This window comes from Rhinopithecus roxellana, chromosome 5, assembly GCF_007565055.1.
Source record: "Rhinopithecus roxellana isolate Shanxi Qingling chromosome 5, ASM756505v1, whole genome shotgun sequence".
NCBI lineage: Eukaryota > Metazoa > Chordata > Mammalia > Primates > Cercopithecidae > Rhinopithecus > Rhinopithecus roxellana.
The window spans coordinates 81,192,817-81,210,622 of NC_044553.1; the positions used below are offsets into that span (position 1 = coordinate 81,192,817).

The window sequence follows — 17,806 nt, forward strand, 5'->3', positions numbered from 1 at the left end:
TTTTAAAAAATCTGGCCATTAGAAAATGTAAAATTATATGTCCCATTGGATGGTACTGATTTATACAAAGGCTTGAAAAGAAGAAACTCTCTTTAAAAGAAACTGCATAGCTTTCCACTCCCCAAACTTTGGAGTGCGCATTCAAAATGGGCTTAACTTCCTACCTGTCAAGTGGTATGAAATCCTTTGCATGAATCGAGTGCACAGCATGTTTTAATTGAGTGTTTTCTAAATGCAAATAGTTATCCATCCCAATTATAGTCAATTGTTCTGTGTTTTCATTCTACAACTAACCAGAGCAGCTTTCAGACACTATTTCCTTGATAAGAGGTTTCAGATCTAGGTCTTCATGGTTGGGGTTTCTGCCCCAATCCTAGGAAACTACAGACTTCCCTGGTCTTGGTATTCACCTAGGCTGGGTGTTCACCTAGGCTCAGCACCTGAGAAGTTCTGGAACAGCCTCTGTGTTGGGAACTCGGAGTGAAAAACCCAGCTTTCCCAGCATGTGAGAGAGGTGGCATAGCAGCATGGTTAAGAGACTGGGCTCTAGAATCAAACTGACTGCATTCCTGTCTAATTCTGCTCAACACTAGCCAGCTAACCCAAGGCAAGTGACCTGGCTTAAATTTCATCATCTGAAAATGGAGATAAAAGCAGTATCTACCTGATAGGTTTTAAAGATTAAATGGAATATACATCTAAGATGTCTAGAATAGTGTGGGGCTTGTAAGAAGAGCTCAACCAATGCAGTTATTAGGATATGTGCAAGGATAGTGACAGCCAGCAGGAGACCAACACAACCTCTACTTGTTTTTTTTTCTCTAAGCTACACTTACTCTACTCCTATAATTAATTTGCCTTACCCCTAAAGATAGACAATTGTGGATCTCACCAACTGTCAATCTGCACTGGTCACTTTCTGTGCAGACAACATTTTAGGGATGGAAAGATATGCTAAATGTCCATATTTTGAAAGGAACTGATGCACATTAAAAACATCTTACAAATGCCAGAACATTACCCTTACACATTCTGGCACTACACCCATATCAAGCTAGCATCACAGGTCTCTATCCCCTTCAACTGCTAACTCTCCAGTATTCTTACAAAGAAAGGTCTCTACAGATAGAGGCCTGAATTCTGATACTCATGTGACTGCGTCAACAAGTGACACTGAAACAATTTCAATAATGCTGAATAAAGTATAGAAGCGCTTCTAAGCTTGTAGTCAGAGTGCTAATGTGAATCAAGTAAGTTAGAGGCAAGGATTTAGGCTTCTTTAATAACAATGCTTTTCAAAAAATTAACTTCTCTTCCCTATTTATTACAATCCTTCTTCTCTGCTCTTGCCATGCCAAAAGAAAAATATAATTAGCAATATGAGTAATTAGTTGCTTGGTGACCAGATGGTATGGATGAAGGACATCACCTAAGGAGGAGGTGCAAATGGAAACGGCAGGTGTCTAACCAACATGCTTGGGTAATGTCAATGCCACCGAATTACATCATCATGTGAATTCAGCCATCCGCATGCACAGTTTAAAGACAAAAAGAAATAGTAATAGACTTCCCACTGCCACCTCAGAATGCAGAGCTGAATGGGGCCTCTGTGTGATAACCAGCCAACATCCATAGAGCCCCTGCTGTGACACCTATACACACCTATAACAGACACTGTCAGAGCAGGGATTGTGCACCCTAACGATGACAAAAACATGCTGGAAGTGGGATCGGATGTTTTTTGGGCTGAACGGCTGTGCTCCAGGCTCTTGGAAAACAATTGTTACAATATCATTTCCAATGTGCCGCTTCCTCAGGAGCTACAAGAAAAAATAAGCAACCAACATAAATGACAATAATTTGCTTTCCCCGCCGCCCCAATTCCCTTATATATTAAAACATTCATTACTAATCAGTACATGTTAAGGTAGGTAATCTACACAGGTACTGTCAATGTTTTAGCCTGCCTTATTCCCTCTAAGGAAGAACATGGAAATGAATATTTTGAAATTTGCATAAAAGATACAGCCATTCAAATAGATCTACCCAATATCTGACATATTATGCCGGGTCCCGACATCTCCAAATCCTCAGTTTCTATAACAACAGTTTTGTTCCATTTTCACATAAGAAAAACACGTGCCATAGGGAAGATTTTTAGAGATGAGAATGGCTGAAATAATTACAATGTAATTTATGCTGTGGTTTAATTGACTTCATTGAAAGAAAATGTGGCTAAGGTGTTTTCCGATATATGTTTTGTGTCACAAGCTGGGCATGTAGAAAAGAATAATATTCCAGAATGTTGCAACAATTAAAAGCAGGTAAATTTCAGGTTTAAACAGCTTCTTTAATTGCAGTGAAAGCTGCTTAGGGACACCCTCTGTTTCCCATTCAGTGGGTGCTGGATGGGTGGCTTTCAAACTCAGGCACCCCAGATCATCCCAGGTCAGTGTCTTTCAGCAGTTCATTCAATAGTGTAAAGAAAAATAGAATAAAATTTGTGTTTCTCATACTTATTATATGGAGGCTTTTAAAAAAGAAAAACAACTAAGTGTGACATTTATATAAACTATCCATTAGACATAAGCTTGTACTTATAAAACTTGTATTTAAAAAAATATTCTCTAGTGACATTAAGGCATACAAATTGCACACCAGTAAAATCAGTGAACCAGTATTGGCTGCCAACTGGGAGAAACAATAGCCTTTTAGATTAGGGTTGAGAAGTGGCAGTTAGAATGTTCAGGAAATGTACTTTTAACCTTAGGAATTAGAAAGCATCCCAAATTGTCTTCTAATGAAGCGGTTTATTTCTGAGTTCATTTCTAAATATGATATACAATCAGACGTTATGAAAATAAAGGCTGGTGTGTACTGATTGCTCTATAGAACATACCAATAATTAAAGATTATTAATCTACCTAGGATCTTGGACACACCAAAAACAAATACTATTTATCTACATGTTATGCCATTCCTGCACAGATTATGTCATTTTCTGCAATGTAATTCTTTCTTCAAAATATGGCTTGACATATAAAAATAAACGTCTTAATAAAGGACCCAAATAGAAACAAATCCATTTTTCCATCTTATACTACATATAATGAAAAACAATATTTATATTTAAAATGCTTGCAAAAGAATTTTTAAAGCTACATTTTTCCTGTTTTTTTTTTTCCAAGCATAAAGTAATCTATATAGAAGAAAATAAATTTTTTGGCTAGAGAGTGAAAATTTCTTGATATGGTGCAGTACCAATTTCTTTCTCATTATGATTTAGGACTGTAACATTTTTGCCTTGATTAGACTCCAAAATTAAATAATTTAGAGAGCTGCCATTTAAATGCCAACTTTCTCTGCCTACCACTTCAACTCATTTAGTTACAAATAATCAATCCAATCTTGTTACTAAATTTTTTACCGTTACAAATCTCATCTTTCCCCTCTAAGTGATCAGGCAGAATAAGTCTTTATGCTCTCTTTAATGATCATTTTGTTAATGTTCTTAAATTTTTCATCTACTGACTGGTCAGAATAATAAGTTTATTATGCCTTTCTTAGCACGGTGTTTTTCTTTCAAAGAGAGCTAAAATCTGGGATTGGCATAAAACAAATTATCAACGAAGTACAGATCAGGGAGTTTATCTTAAAACAGGTTTACTTCAGATTTATAGCTGATTCATTGCTTTGCTCCCCATTTTTTTATTACACTGGCAATCATGAAAGGCAAAACTTTGTTACCCAGATTTGTGATTTAATCAAACCTAAAGTGATAAAGCATTAGATTAGATCAGTGTTTGGTTAACTTCTGTAAAAGAGGATGTGATTCATTCTGCAGCTGGCCTGTGCTCTGTTAGCACAACAACCGACAAAAACAAAAATCCATATCCATTTGAAGGTCAGAAGTAAAACTGAACTGTTCAAGTTTGTAAAAGCTTTTAAAAAAGAGTGTGTTAGCTCTCTGGTTCTTTTACATTTCAATTTGCTATTATTTATTTTAAAATATTTTTAAAAATCAACTACCACACATTCCCTAAAACAATACTGCCAGTTTCCAGTTTGCTCTGTAACAATCTGTCACCTCTTAGTTTCCACATTTTCCTACCTCACTTACACTTTAGTAATTGAGCATTGAGCTTTTAGAACATTTTAAGAGAAGCTCTGTGTATAATGTGCACATACGCAATTGTTATTTATGTTCCTTGCTATCTCCCAATGAACGTGGTAATGAAGAATATCATTCTGTTGACATTTGACCTTTTTCCAAGTTAGTATTCTATATCTCCTTTGAAATCTATAATGAAACATCAGAACTTTCCTACTCTGTGCACTGGCCTCTTGAGATGAAACTTCACCCTCTCATGGATGCTCTTTGCAACCCTGCAGAGTCATGTAATTACCAATGATTTCAACTTGTTCTTTGAATTTCATGAAAACCTCAATCCCCGTGGGTGAAAAGCAAATGATTAATTCACAAAGGCATCCAGCTGGCTGTTAACCTAAAATTTAGGTCTCTTCATTTGTTTTCAGCTCATTTGCTATTCCTTACTTCCACAAAGCATAAAGCTTCCCGCTGCTGTGACAGGTGCAACACTAAATTCTGGTTTAAGATTTTACAAACTTGCCACTTAGGCTTCTAGAGGAAATGAAACAAGGGTGAAAACACAGATAACAGGAGGATCTCTTACCTGTTGCTTGTTGTTGGGTGTGTATGGCAGCATGGTAGAAACATGGAACATAATTTCATAATCTTTGTATGTTGTGTACAGAGAATGGGTTCCAGTGGAGTCAGCTACAGTTAAAAAAATATAATGATGAGATGACTATAACAGGAAAAATAATTTATTTAAGAGAAATATCTCAAAAAAAAAAAAAAAAAAGAAAAAAAGAAAATGATTTAGGATGAAAAGATTCTAGACAAGACAGCTGTTCTTCCTATTTTCTTTTCCTTTTGTACCCGATCCTCTTTGGCAGTCTAGTGAAGCCTATGGATCAGATCCCTTCTCAGAATAATATTTGTAAAAGTATAAAATAAAAAAAGTAAGATTTCAAAAGAAATTATACTGAAGTGCACAGTATCAAATAATTTTAAATATGAATGCACAAGATTTATATAACAAGATTTAGCAGTTGGTCCCAATATCTACTATAATGCTGAAGACATGATGAACACACTCTTGAAATATCTGCAACAACAAATAATATAATATGAAAATATCTGTGCTTTCTATTGGCAATGAAATCACAGGTAAACGAATTACTGTGGTTTACTGCCTATGGCCATAATTAACAGAAATGCTAAATTTCAACTTGGGGTCAGTGAAAATAAAGAAAAAAATATTTCCCATCCAAGTTCACAGACCCCTGAATTCTGTCCACACATCAGGTTAAGAAACATTTTTCTAATACTTCCAATTCAAGCAAGAGACTTGTTCTTAAAAAAAAAAAGACAATAATTTAACAAGACCATTAACACTGGAGAACAAAGGTGATATAGAAATGTCTAACAATTTTTTTAAGACTTAAGCATGTTGTATTCTTACTTTCCTTAACAAAAAAAAAAACTCTACTGCCTTAATCTTAACAAAGTTTCAGAATCAGTGTTCCCACAAATACTGGAAGCTGCAGAAAAAGTTATTAACTTCCCAACGTAAAGGGAATATGTGTTCAGACTCAAAGGACCCGGACTTAGGGGTTGCAAAAGGAAGAGAAGTACATTCACTGTAAGTAAACTCAACTCTCTATCAACCCATTATTTTTTTTTTTTTTTTTTTGAGACAGAGTCTCGCTCTGTTGTCCAGGCTGGAATGCAGTGGCGCGATCTCGGCTCACTGCAGCCTCCATCTCCTGGGTTCAAGTGATTCTCCTGCCTCAGCTTCCTGAGTAGCTGGGACTATAGGCACAGGCCACCATGCCTGGCTAATTTTTGTATTTTTAGTAGAGACGGGGTTTCACCATGTTGGCCAGGATGGTCTCAATCTCCTGACCTTGTGATCCACCCACCGTGGCCTTTCAAAATGCTGGGATTACAGGCGTGAGCCACCATGCCCAGCCTCGACCCTATTTTTTGAGGTCCAAAACACTTGACAGCATTTTAGAGAATGATGCTCTCAGACAAACTCTCTGACATATACCAAAAGGCAACAGTAGTTCTCTCAAAACTTAGTATGCCCAGCATCAGCTGTGGAGCTAAATTAAAAGGCAGATTCCCAGGGCCCACCCCCTAAAATACTCCTCAGTGGGTATGGGGCCTCACAGGGAAATCTATTCTTCACAGACACTCCCAGGTAGCTCTAATGCAGTAACTCCACTGCCGTCAGGTACTGCTCTAAGAATAGACTACAACTATGGCTTGCAGACAGCTTTCTAAAGATATTCCAGAGCTCTAAGTTTCAAGCTTGAGCTTGTTGGAGAATCTAATTTTGACGCTGACATAAAATGTGAAGGCTTAAAAATAGTCAAAAATAGAACAAAGCAAAGACTACTTTTCAAAAATTGGAAAACTATGTTAACAACATAAATATCCAAGAAAAATATCTTCTAATTATTAATGACCATCACCACAAAAAAACTGCGTATTACTACAACAAAGGATTCAACTGAACTATTTAAGGTCTTGAGGATCAATAACTTATCCATTGTCAAGAACCCTTTCTATAAATACGTATAGAATGAATTAGTACATTTTAAAACTTTAAAGTGAATGTGTCACCACTGACGTGTACTTATACATGCATTTCAAGTCAATTTTAAGCAAAATTAATGAACCAGAAAAAAAAGATTGTCATTGGTATTCATTTATTACATTGTGCTTTGTATGCCTGTCTAGTTCTAAAAGGATTACTGCCAGAGTGGAAAACTGCTGGGGAAGAAAACACTGAAGATCATTTGTTTTTCTACTTCTAGCCCCTTCTCTCTGTCCTCTGCATATCTAATTTCACACAGTGTATGCTATCTGACCAGCTTTTTTCTGAGGTCTTTTAGATTCATAGAGTTTTGCTGATAATTTTCAACAGTTTGGGAATAGTTTCAGAAGTTTCAGAGATGAAACTAGGGCTAAAATAATGAAACTTTTCTTTCCAAGAAGAAAAGAATTCCAAAATCCTGAAATTACTATGCACATCATAGAGATACTAAACTTTACCAGAAAGAATGCAAAAAGAATGTTTTTTATAAAGAAATAATTAACAGAGTAAACAGACAACCTACAGAGTGGGAGAAAATATTTGCAAGCCATACACCCAACAAAAGACTAATATCCAGAATTTCTAAGAAACTTAAAACAAATCAACAAGAAAAAAACAAATACCCCCATTAAAAAGTGGGTAAAGAACACGAATAGACACTTCTCAAAAGAAGACATACACGCAGCCAATAAACATGAAAAAATGCTCAACATCTCTAATCACTGGAGAAATGCACATTAAAACCACAATGAGATACCACCTGATATCAGACAGAATGGCTATCATTCAAAAGTCAAAAAATAACAGATGTTGGCAAGGATTTTGAGAAAAGAAAAAATATATATACACTGTTCGTGGGAATGTAAATTAATACAGCCACTATGGAAAACAGTGTGGAGATTTCTCAAAGAACTAACAATAGAACTACCATTCGACCCAGCAGTCTCACTACTGGGTATCTACTCAAAGGGATTTTATCAAATGGCACCTGCACTAATTTGTTTACTGCAGCACTGTTCACAACAGCAAAGGCATGGAATCAACCTACGTGTCTATCAATGGTAGAATGGATAAAGGAAAGCTGGTACATATACATGATGGAATAGTACGCAACCATAAAGAAGCACATCATCATCTCCCTGGTAACAACATAGATACAGCTGGAGGCCACTGTCCTAAGTGAATTAATGCAGAAACAGAAAGTCAAATACTGCATGTTTTCACTTACAAGCAGGAACTAAATAACGGGTACACATGAACATAAAGATGAAAACAACAGACATTGGGGAGTCCAAAAGTGGGGAGGAAGGTTGAGAGGAGGGGTTGGAAAACACTACTCCACCTCAAAATCTCCACCTACTGGGTACTATGCTCACTATTTGGGTAACAGATTCACTAGAAGCCCAAACCCCAGCATTGTGCAGTATACCCCTGTAACGAACCTGTAAATGTCCTCCTGAATCTGTAGTGTTTTTTAAAACAAGACTGTTTACTATATTACTAAGGAATAAAGCATACAATGTTCTTATTATAATATTTTCAGTGACCATGAAACCCTGAAACTATGGAAGTTTTAAGAGAATGACTATCAGGAAAATGAAAAAAAATGATGCTTTTTTATCTGGTTGAAGAGCATATTGAGCAACTCTAAAGGGACAATGTGCTTGTAGAAGAAGGATGAAAGAATGATGCTACTTCTTGTTTGTATAGAACTTTAAAACTTAATAAGTAAATTCAGGCATTATATAGGTCACCTTGACAATCACATGATCTGCCTCCAAATCTTTCTTTACAAAGTCTTATATCTCTTCTGAGATCCTGAACCTCAACTGCATTTGTAACACTGCTGAAAAATGGAGGAGATAGCAGTCACTAACATTGCAGCAAATTAATGAAGGCAGGGTTTTGAAGGAAAGCTTTTACAGAGGGCTTCTAAGTCTCCTGTTTACTGACTTGACAAACAAACCTCAGTCAGGAAATAATTTCCCTAAATAACCCACATATGCAGCTAAAAATAAGGATGGTCTCCAGCTTTCAAGTAACAAACTGCTTGGTGGGAAGTTTATTGTATTTATTGTAGTGTGAGGGAATGGTAGTTATCTAGGTTATATCATCTGAATAAAGAAACAAAAAAGAAGAAAAATCCCCTACTAAAAATTTCTTCATTGCAGAATTGTTCCAGCCTGTGACATATTTATTTGTAGCTTGCTTGTTTGCTACAAATCCTTATTTCTGAAATGCAGAGATGGTCTCTGTACAAATAACTGGGAAAAAGAAGAAATGTTTCAAGAGTTCATTACTTCTTCCTTCCCTGAGCCTCGTCCTCCTTTACAAAAATACTAAGAAATGAATATGATGATAATGCATGAAGTAGAGCTATTTCATGAACTGGTTTGAGTACTGTTAGTTCAAGGACTTAAGAGGGAGGAAGACATAGGGTAAAGGTCAGTCTTGGGGCTTTGCTGTGTTTCAGTCCACATTTATACTTTCTCTGAACACTTCATTAACCACACTACTGGGATCTGTTCTACTTCCCTAATGCTTGCTAGCTATCTAACCATGGGCATGTTACTTAATCTAAAGAAGCCAATTCTGTAAAGTGGGGATAATTGGTATCTAGCAGGTTTGTAGGAATTAAATGAGACGGCATATATATCAAAAGTATCTGGGACTTCTGCTTCCAGCCATAACAAAGTGCTTGATACAGCACTCACCATGCCATTGTGAATAACTAGAAAAAATGATATAATACCTCAAACAACTATTTGCAGACACTGGACAATAGGCAGCCTTGGGCAGTGATCCTTGAGAAAAAAAGAATGCAGAAGATAAGCCCTATGACCCCTGGGCTTTCTACCTTGAGGTACTTGTGGGACAGTGACACAGAGCAGGGTACTGAAGGGGGAAGCCAAGACAGACTAGAGTTCAGGAAGTCTGTGGTGGCTGATATTTGCTAGGCAGAATACCAAAGAGAAAGAAATATCAGATGAAAGGTTCAGAAATCTGAATAGTGGTCCCTTTGAGTCTTGAGTTGGATAGTAAGCGACATATGCATAAATTCCAAAAGTCAAGCAAAGACAAAATATTTGGGAAAGAACAACTACCAACGAATTATAAGCCAAATAATTTCACAGTTCGCACTGGGTTGGGAGATATTAGAGTTCTGAGCAGCCACAGTAGACACTTGAATATTCAAGTACTGAGGTGCAAGAAAAGTCATGCCTTAGTAGTAGGGTTAAGTGAGCCAGAGTAAAAGCTACTCCAGGTATGCTTTACCGAAGCTTAAAAATAAGACTCATAAAAATCAAGCTGTTCTGCAACTTCACTGCCTGCCAAAACAAAACAACACTTAGAGAAGATAACAAAAATAAGACACTGAACAATGAAACATTTATAACATCCATTATCTTATCAAAAACAACCAGACATGTGAGGAAGTAAAATATAACCCAAAGCAGAGGAACCCCATTAAAAAAAGAAACCGAAAATCAGAGAGGCAATGAAATTAGCAGATGAACATTTTGAAACAACTATTATAAATGTGTTTAGGGATCTGAAGGACAGTGTGAACCTAATGAGGTGAGAATAGAAGACATTTAAAAAGATTATCAAATGCAACATTTGGCCCTGAAATACAGTATCTTAAATGGAAATTTCATTGGATGGGATTAACAATGAATTAAGACACCATGGAAGAAAAGAAAAACACAAGGAGCTTTAAGATATATTAATAGAAATTATCCAAACTGAAGCACAGAAGGAAAAAAAAGGTTGGGGGAAAAAAAAAAGAACCAGGGTCTCACTAACCTGTGGTACACTAGTGAGTGACATAACATACGTGTAATTGGAGTCTCAGAGAGATGGGAGGTAAGACAGAAAAAATAAAGAAATAATAGCAAATAGTATTTTGATTTGATAAAAACTACAAATCCATAGATTCAAGTGACATCTACAGTGGGAATGATCTTTGAACATTTGTTCTGAAAAGCACTTTTTCAGAAAAAGAATTATCTTCAAAGTTTCTTGACGCAAAATAAAGTTAGATTAAGTATGGTGAGATTACATCACAGCACATAGAACGAAGTCTTATCTCTAGTAGTGTCATGCCCAGTAGCAGGCAGCTGAGGTGTATAGAGGCTGGCTGTTGCCTATTTTGGTGGTCTGTTATTATTTAATGCAGGTTTGAATGGCATGATGAATGGACTCTAGTTTTTGCCCCTATTCATAAGCTTGGAGTAAAAGAGATGATTTTGCATACTGTCTTCTTCGGGGCTTCAGAGTAGGAATACTTTCCTACTTTTTGTTCATTTTAGGAAATGTGTCATTTTAAAAGGACAGAAAAGGACACTTTTCTGTGAATCCTTCTCAGAAAATATGCCCTGAAAAAGGTCAGACATGCCTCATAAAGTTGAACTACTTAAAGGAGAGTAGTTCAGTGAAAAAGAATCTTTCCCTGTTGAATGTATTATATAATTCCAAAACTACAACTACAGTAAGAGGTTGTTGGCTAATCCAGGCTCATCCCCCTCTAGCCTTTACAGTTGTTGGGGTAATTGGGCAAACTGTGCACAAGGTGCTTATTTTGTGTATTCCACTGCCTTACTACTTCCACTGCCTGACTTACAGTCATGTTGCTTAACGATACCCTAGCTATACATTTCTCACATCACCCTTCATCACAGATAACACACAATCTTATCAACTGCCAATCTGACCATTCATTTATAGTATCACTGAGCTTATTACACATTCTCTTCCCAGATCCTTTCAATAATTCTTTGTGGTAGTCATAATTTATACAGCACAACAAATGGGGGCAACATGAATGAACTGTACAGGGTGAGTATCAGAATACCTGGATAAAAAGAGTTTAAGGGCATATTGAAATTTAACATCTTTATGCAGTTGCAAGCAGAGTATAGAATGTTAAAATAATATTTAAGCAGCTAGGCTATTTATGGGTTTTAATAGTCTCTCTTGCATGTCGTTTCCAAGTTGGCAACAGCAAAACCATGGCAACAGGAAATTCTTCCCTGCAGTGGAGTTTATGAATGCTTTTCTGTTTTCATGACTCAACTCCTTATTTAATTTCCTGTACAGAAAATCAGAGAGATTACTATAGACTGCAATACAGATGTGCTAATCCAAAGACCCTGTCAAAGAAAAACAGGTCACAGGTGTCTATGGATGAATTTAAAGATAAAATTTAAAACTGTTTTCACACAGACACATAGCAAAAGTCAAAACACGCTTTGGTTAGTCCCAGCTAACCAAAATAGGCATTTGAGAATGTTAACTATTTTACTGACAACTTGGGGACTGGGCATGGACAACCTTTTAGGTTCATGCACCACAGTTAAACAGACTGTTTCATTATCATGCTTTTAATCAACACATTTTATGAGCTAAACTAATACCAAAGCTAAAAAGTCTATTTTCTCAGAGATTAAGTAGACTGTGAATAATAATAAAAACAAACAAAAATCCTAGATATAAAAACAATACAAAGAAACAAAAACAAAGGCTGACTACGTATATAAACATGAAGACTATGAAATGAATTAATGGAAGTCAAAAATTCCAGTCTTACACTCAGATGGTTGTAAGTTTCCGGAGTTTTTAATCACTCTAACATTAGGCTAAATGTAATGACATTTACACAATGCTATCCAGGAGCAATTCTGCATGATCTGTGTCACTGCCCCACTTCATCCACACACCTCTGACAACATTATTTTTTTAGAGTCTAATTCTAGCTACTTTGGTTATGATCTTCAACTGTTCTGGTGCTACATCCTCCCTCTCTGGCTTTCTCTCCCCCATCACCAGCAGTTTTCTGCAATAAATGGCAATGTTGTTTTACAGATAATTTAGCAGATGCACAATAGCACAACAGGAGGAAAATAAGCCTAGTAGGAGGGTGTAAGTATTTCTTACTTTTGGTATCAAGCTGTGCTCGATACTTCTCAAATCCTTTGAGCCGAACTCGCTCTCCCAATAGTTGGAGGAATTCTTCAAAGGCTGGGCCAGCTGACTCATTGTTGTACATCTCTTCTTCAGTGCTCTGTCCAGCTTTGCAGTACATGATGCCTACTTTCTGCTGGTAGTTCAGCTGTGAAGGCAGGTAATACAATGCATAAAAATATAGGCAGATCCACTCTGTCCCACTCAAATGCTAAAAGGTCCTATAGGGCACATGCCCAGAAAATAGCTAACATCTTTCTTCTCTTGAAATCCTTCTGTGTTTTCCATCTTTGATCCAAAAATAAAGTAGAGCAAGTATCTATAAACTCCATGAATTGAGAAAAGGCCAATAAATGAAAATTTCCTGTATGTAAAGATCATGCATCATTAGAACAGACCTGTTGGTACTATAGGAAATTTCTGTTAATCAATTACAAAGTACAAAATGAGGTTATTAAAAAAAATCCTGATAACTAAAGGCAATTCTTTTTTTATGGTGTCCCCCCTTTTAAAAGGGAGGCCTTTACAAATTTAAAAGCAGAGGTCTACTTTATAAAACATATTTTAAAATAAACTGTTTTGCACTAAAAGGTCCACTAATATTTTTGCAGTATTTTTTTGTAAAATTAGAAAAGACTTATCTCCCAATACCCTTTTCCCAATATATTAAATTATAAACCTTGCTTATGTCTTTGTTACAGCACTACTACCATCAATGCTGCACTTAGAGCAACTTCTCTTTCAAATAGTTTTCTAAAGATGAGTGTCTGCAGAGAAACTTTAAAAGAGGCCTCATAATGGCAAATCAGTTCACGGCAAATATTTCTTCCTCAAATGCAGTTAAAATGAAGGATTAAGAGATTTACATATAACATTAATCAAAACATTTATTCTTCATTGAAAAGTCCTGTCATTTTGCAAACAAATTCTAAGGTGTTACTGATCATTTAACAAGCAATGAGTTTTCAACATAAAAATGTATACTTTGGGCTGGGCACAGTGGCTAATGCCTGTAATCTCAGCACTTTGGGAAGCTGAGTGGGGCAGATCACTTGAACCTAGGAGTTCAAGACAAGCCTGGGCAACATGACAAAATCTTGTCTCTACAAAATACACAAAAAATAACCAGGTGTGGTGGTGCACACTTGTAGTCCCAGCTACTCGGGAGGCTGAGATGAGAGGATCATTTGAGTCTGGGAGATTGATGCTGCAGTGAGTCATGACTGTGCCACATACTCCAGGATGGACAACAGAGCAAAACTGTCTCCAAAAAAAAAAAAAATTGGACTTTGAATTCTCCAATGACATTGGGACAATTCTTATCACTTTATCCTATTTCCAGAGTGTCATTACAACCACCACATCAGTAGGGTTTTATCTAATAAAAGGGGGAAGAGAAGAGGTGAAATTTTAATAGCTAACATTTATTGAATATCTACCATATGCCAAGCACTATGTGCAGTGTTTAACATATATTAAATTCTTACTCTCACAATAGCCCACAAGGCAAATATTACCCCTGTTTGACAGATGAGCAAAGAGATCACAGAATGGAAGAGAGAGGAACTAGTACAGTAGGGAGAGACAGAAGATCACGAACTGTCAGTTCTGTGACTCAGCTCCACTAACTATCACCAGGACTCAACCAGGTTTGTCTTGCTCTATTTCTACCACTGCAACATATGTCTACAACTTCTTATTTGCAATTCTGAAGTTCAAAGGTAGAAACCAAATTTAGGCAACACATTTGGCAGCAAAACTTGATATGGGGCTGACACTAGTACTTTTAATTTATTCATCTTTGTGTGAATATTCATATTTCCCCTGCATAACTGATTGTGGGGTACTTCCCCAGATCTCACTGGGAATATGACTATATGGGTCATACATTTTATTATCCCTCTAAAATCTGAAAATTCCTGAATTCTAAAACACAGCCAGCCCTGCCACTTTATATTAAGGGACTATGAACCTGAACTACCATTTTCAGCTTTCCAAACCAAATGGTTCACATCGTGATAACAAAAAATGTCACAGGGGAGAAAACAAATGAACAAACAAACAAAACCTTTGCTTGCTTTGTCTCCCTACCCTGCACCTTGCTTAGCTGAGAAGAAAGCTCAACAGCCTTTGCATTGTGCATAGACAGGAGAGTTCCTGGAGTTCCATAATCCTATTGACCTGACTCTATTTTACCTGCACTGGTGGGAGGAAGGTAAGGTTCCAAGTCTGAAACTTGTAAATAACTGGATATACGAAAACTGGATTATATATATATATTTTTTTGAGACGGAGTTTCGCTTCGCTCTTGTTGACCAGGTGGGACTGCAATGGCGCGATCTTGGCTCACTGCAACGTCCGCCTCAAGTTCAAGAGATTCTCCCTCCTCAGCCTCCCAAGCAGCTGGGATTACAGGCATGCACCACCAGCCCTGGCTAATTTTTGTATTTTTAGTAGAGACGGGGTTTCACCATGTTGGTCAGGCTGGTCTCGAACTCCTGACCTCAAGTGATCCACCTGCCTCGGCCTCCCAAAGTGCTGGGATTAAAGGCATGAGCCACTGTGCCTGGCCTGGAATATTTTTAAAATAGCATACAACCTGACCTACCACTACCTTGATTATGAACAGGAACACATTTGGGACTTAGTTCATTTTTATATAGCACACATAAGAAAAAAAAAATCAGGGTAAAACTTGCTGCACACTACTGACATTTAACCCCTTTCTCAGCTGGCCTGCTGAGAAATGGCTGAACGTGGCTAACGCTTAGAGGGAAACGCTCCCACAGGTAAAGGTTTCATCTTGGCTTTAGAATTGAGCTAAGTACCCTATTAGGTCTCAACAAATAAAAAGGGAGAGACAGTCTCGATGTCTATTACAAAAGAAGTCCTTAATACAGCCAGATTCCAGGGCTGAACATTACCTGCCTCTCTGCCTCCAGGGAGAACAAAAAGATCAAGCAATCTGTAGACAGGAAGGGGCTTTAAGTTACATGTTGTCTGGCTATGCCTCCCAGAACAGCCTTTGCTTGCAACAGTGTAAAATAAAAGTCACCCTGACTAATGGAAAGCATTACAGTGACACTGAATTTATGGGTGTCTACTTAAAACTTCTTAGATAGAGGCCTAAGATTTCATTGTGCCACACTCAAAAGGATTCTTTTATTAAAAAAAAAAGTTACCTGCAGAAAGAAGATAAGAAAACTTCCCCCAAAGTAGTGGACAAGTAGAATTCAAGGACAGGACAATGTGCCTCCTTTGATTGAATTATATACCCTAGTGAGCTCCACCTGCTGACAGAACAAACTGGTTTTGCCAGTTGTGAAAGGAATGATCCTTTAAGAGGATTAGGAAATTCCTAAGAATGTCGAATTTCCTCTGGTGTGAAACCATGCCAAATGTCACTTGCTGTATCCTCAAAGGTGACAATATGACTGTATCTTGATTTCTACTCCAATTAGATCAAAGGTAGGTAGCATTCTCTGAACTCAGGCTCCTACAGTCCTTAGCAGCCATGCTCCCAGACAGAATGAGATGTTGACAAGGAGAAGTTAAGTAAATGTAATCAGGAACTTTCTAAGAGAAGGAGCAAATGTACATGGAGTTGTAAAGCCATGATGCGGGGATTTTGGATTGTTTTGAGGTTATATAAAACAGCATTGATTGTCTGAGAAACACACAAACATACCTACCTGGACTTATGGATCTACATATACAATACTTTAAGGTAATGATCAAAATAAAGTTACGATGACGCCAGAAGCCCTCCTGGGAACAGGCTAGGTTATCCACAGTTGAGCATTTTGCTTTGGATAACCTCTGGGTCATTTAGCAATGGTGCTATAATTCATGTCTGCGGATCAGCTGTTCATATGGAGCACTGAGGGAAATGTTGGGCACTCAATAAATGTTTGTACACACAAAAGTGATGGTGGTCAGTCTAATAGGACAAAGGTTATATTTGAGATGAAGGTCTTGAATCTCAACAAAGTAAAGGGGTCTTTCAACACCTACTAAAAGTGATGTGAGCTTCCACAGCTGGGAACCAACAGTACATACATTTGCTCTTCCTCTCATAAAGTAGGCATTTTAACAGAGTTAAAAACAGACACTGCAATCTGACTTAAACAGCCATAACTTCCTGGAAAGATGGACGATAAAGTCACAGTCTTGTATCAGAAGAAAGAGATGTGAATAACCAAGTTCTCAGAGTCTTCTTCAGAAGTTTTGCATTTTACCCCATCTTCCCTGGTATCATGGCCAGAAGGTGGCCACTGGGATAGCACAAACCATGAGAACAACCCAATTCTTACATTCTTATGAAACCTCTACTATTGCCTAACTAAATTTAGAAATTTAAAATAGTCACTATGAGGTATTTCATTGTGCAACAGTTCTTGAAGTGTGGACAGTGAACTCTTGAGCATCTCTGAGAACCTTCTTGTGGGGAGTGATGGATCATGACATCAAAACTATCTTCAAAACACTATTAAGATTCAATCTGTTCCATGGACATATGCACTCATGGTGAGTCAAACTGCTGGCACTCTAGCATGAATCAAGCAGTGGCTCCAAACTATACCAGCACTACTTGTATTCTTTTTCTCTGCTATACACTTACCCCTTCCCCAAATAAAAATGCAATTAAGAATTTCCTTGATGAAGCAGTAAAATATTAACTTGTATTAAATCTAGAAACTTGAGCACGTGCTTTTTAATATTCCATGTGATGAAATGGAGCGCACGTATAAAGCATCTGTTGCCTACTGAAGTGCTTTATGATACATTTCTCGAGGAAAAGCATTCGTTCAACTGAGTTGCAAGATGAACTTTGAGTCTTTTTCATAGAAGACTGGTAGGCAGAGTCATTTCTCCTCAAACCCACCTACTTCCTAATCCCTAGATCCTGTGAATATGTAATGTTAATGGTAAAGGGGAGCTCAGATTACAGATGGACTAAAGATTGCTAATTAACAGATGGGGAGAGTAGCCTTTATTATCCAGATGGGTCCAATGACTGAAAGATCCTTAAAAGTAGAAGAGGAAGACAAGATGTTCATCAGAAAAAGACAACGGAGACAAAAGAGAAAAGACAATGGAGGCAGGGTCAGAGGGATGCAACACTGCTGGCTTTGGAGATGGAGGAAGGG

The 17,806-nt window shown here is 37.3% G+C and overlaps 1 protein-coding gene across 11 annotated transcripts in view; it reads right to left on the bottom strand.

Moving 5' to 3' along the window:
- Window positions 1–17,806, bottom strand: part of SIPA1L1 (signal induced proliferation associated 1 like 1) — a 412,564-nt gene that overhangs the window by 76,795 nt on the left and 317,963 nt on the right. For all 11 annotated transcript variants that reach the window (XM_030930501.1, XM_010360620.2, XM_030930499.1 and 8 more), the window contains 3 exons: window positions 12,630–12,804; window positions 4,695–4,798; window positions 1,663–1,820 (listed from right to left, as the gene is read on the bottom strand). In XM_030930501.1, coding sequence (XP_030786361.1) covers window positions 1,663–1,820; window positions 4,695–4,798; window positions 12,630–12,804 — 437 coding nt within the window. The remainder of the gene's footprint in view (window positions 1–1,662; window positions 1,821–4,694; window positions 4,799–12,629; window positions 12,805–17,806) is intronic.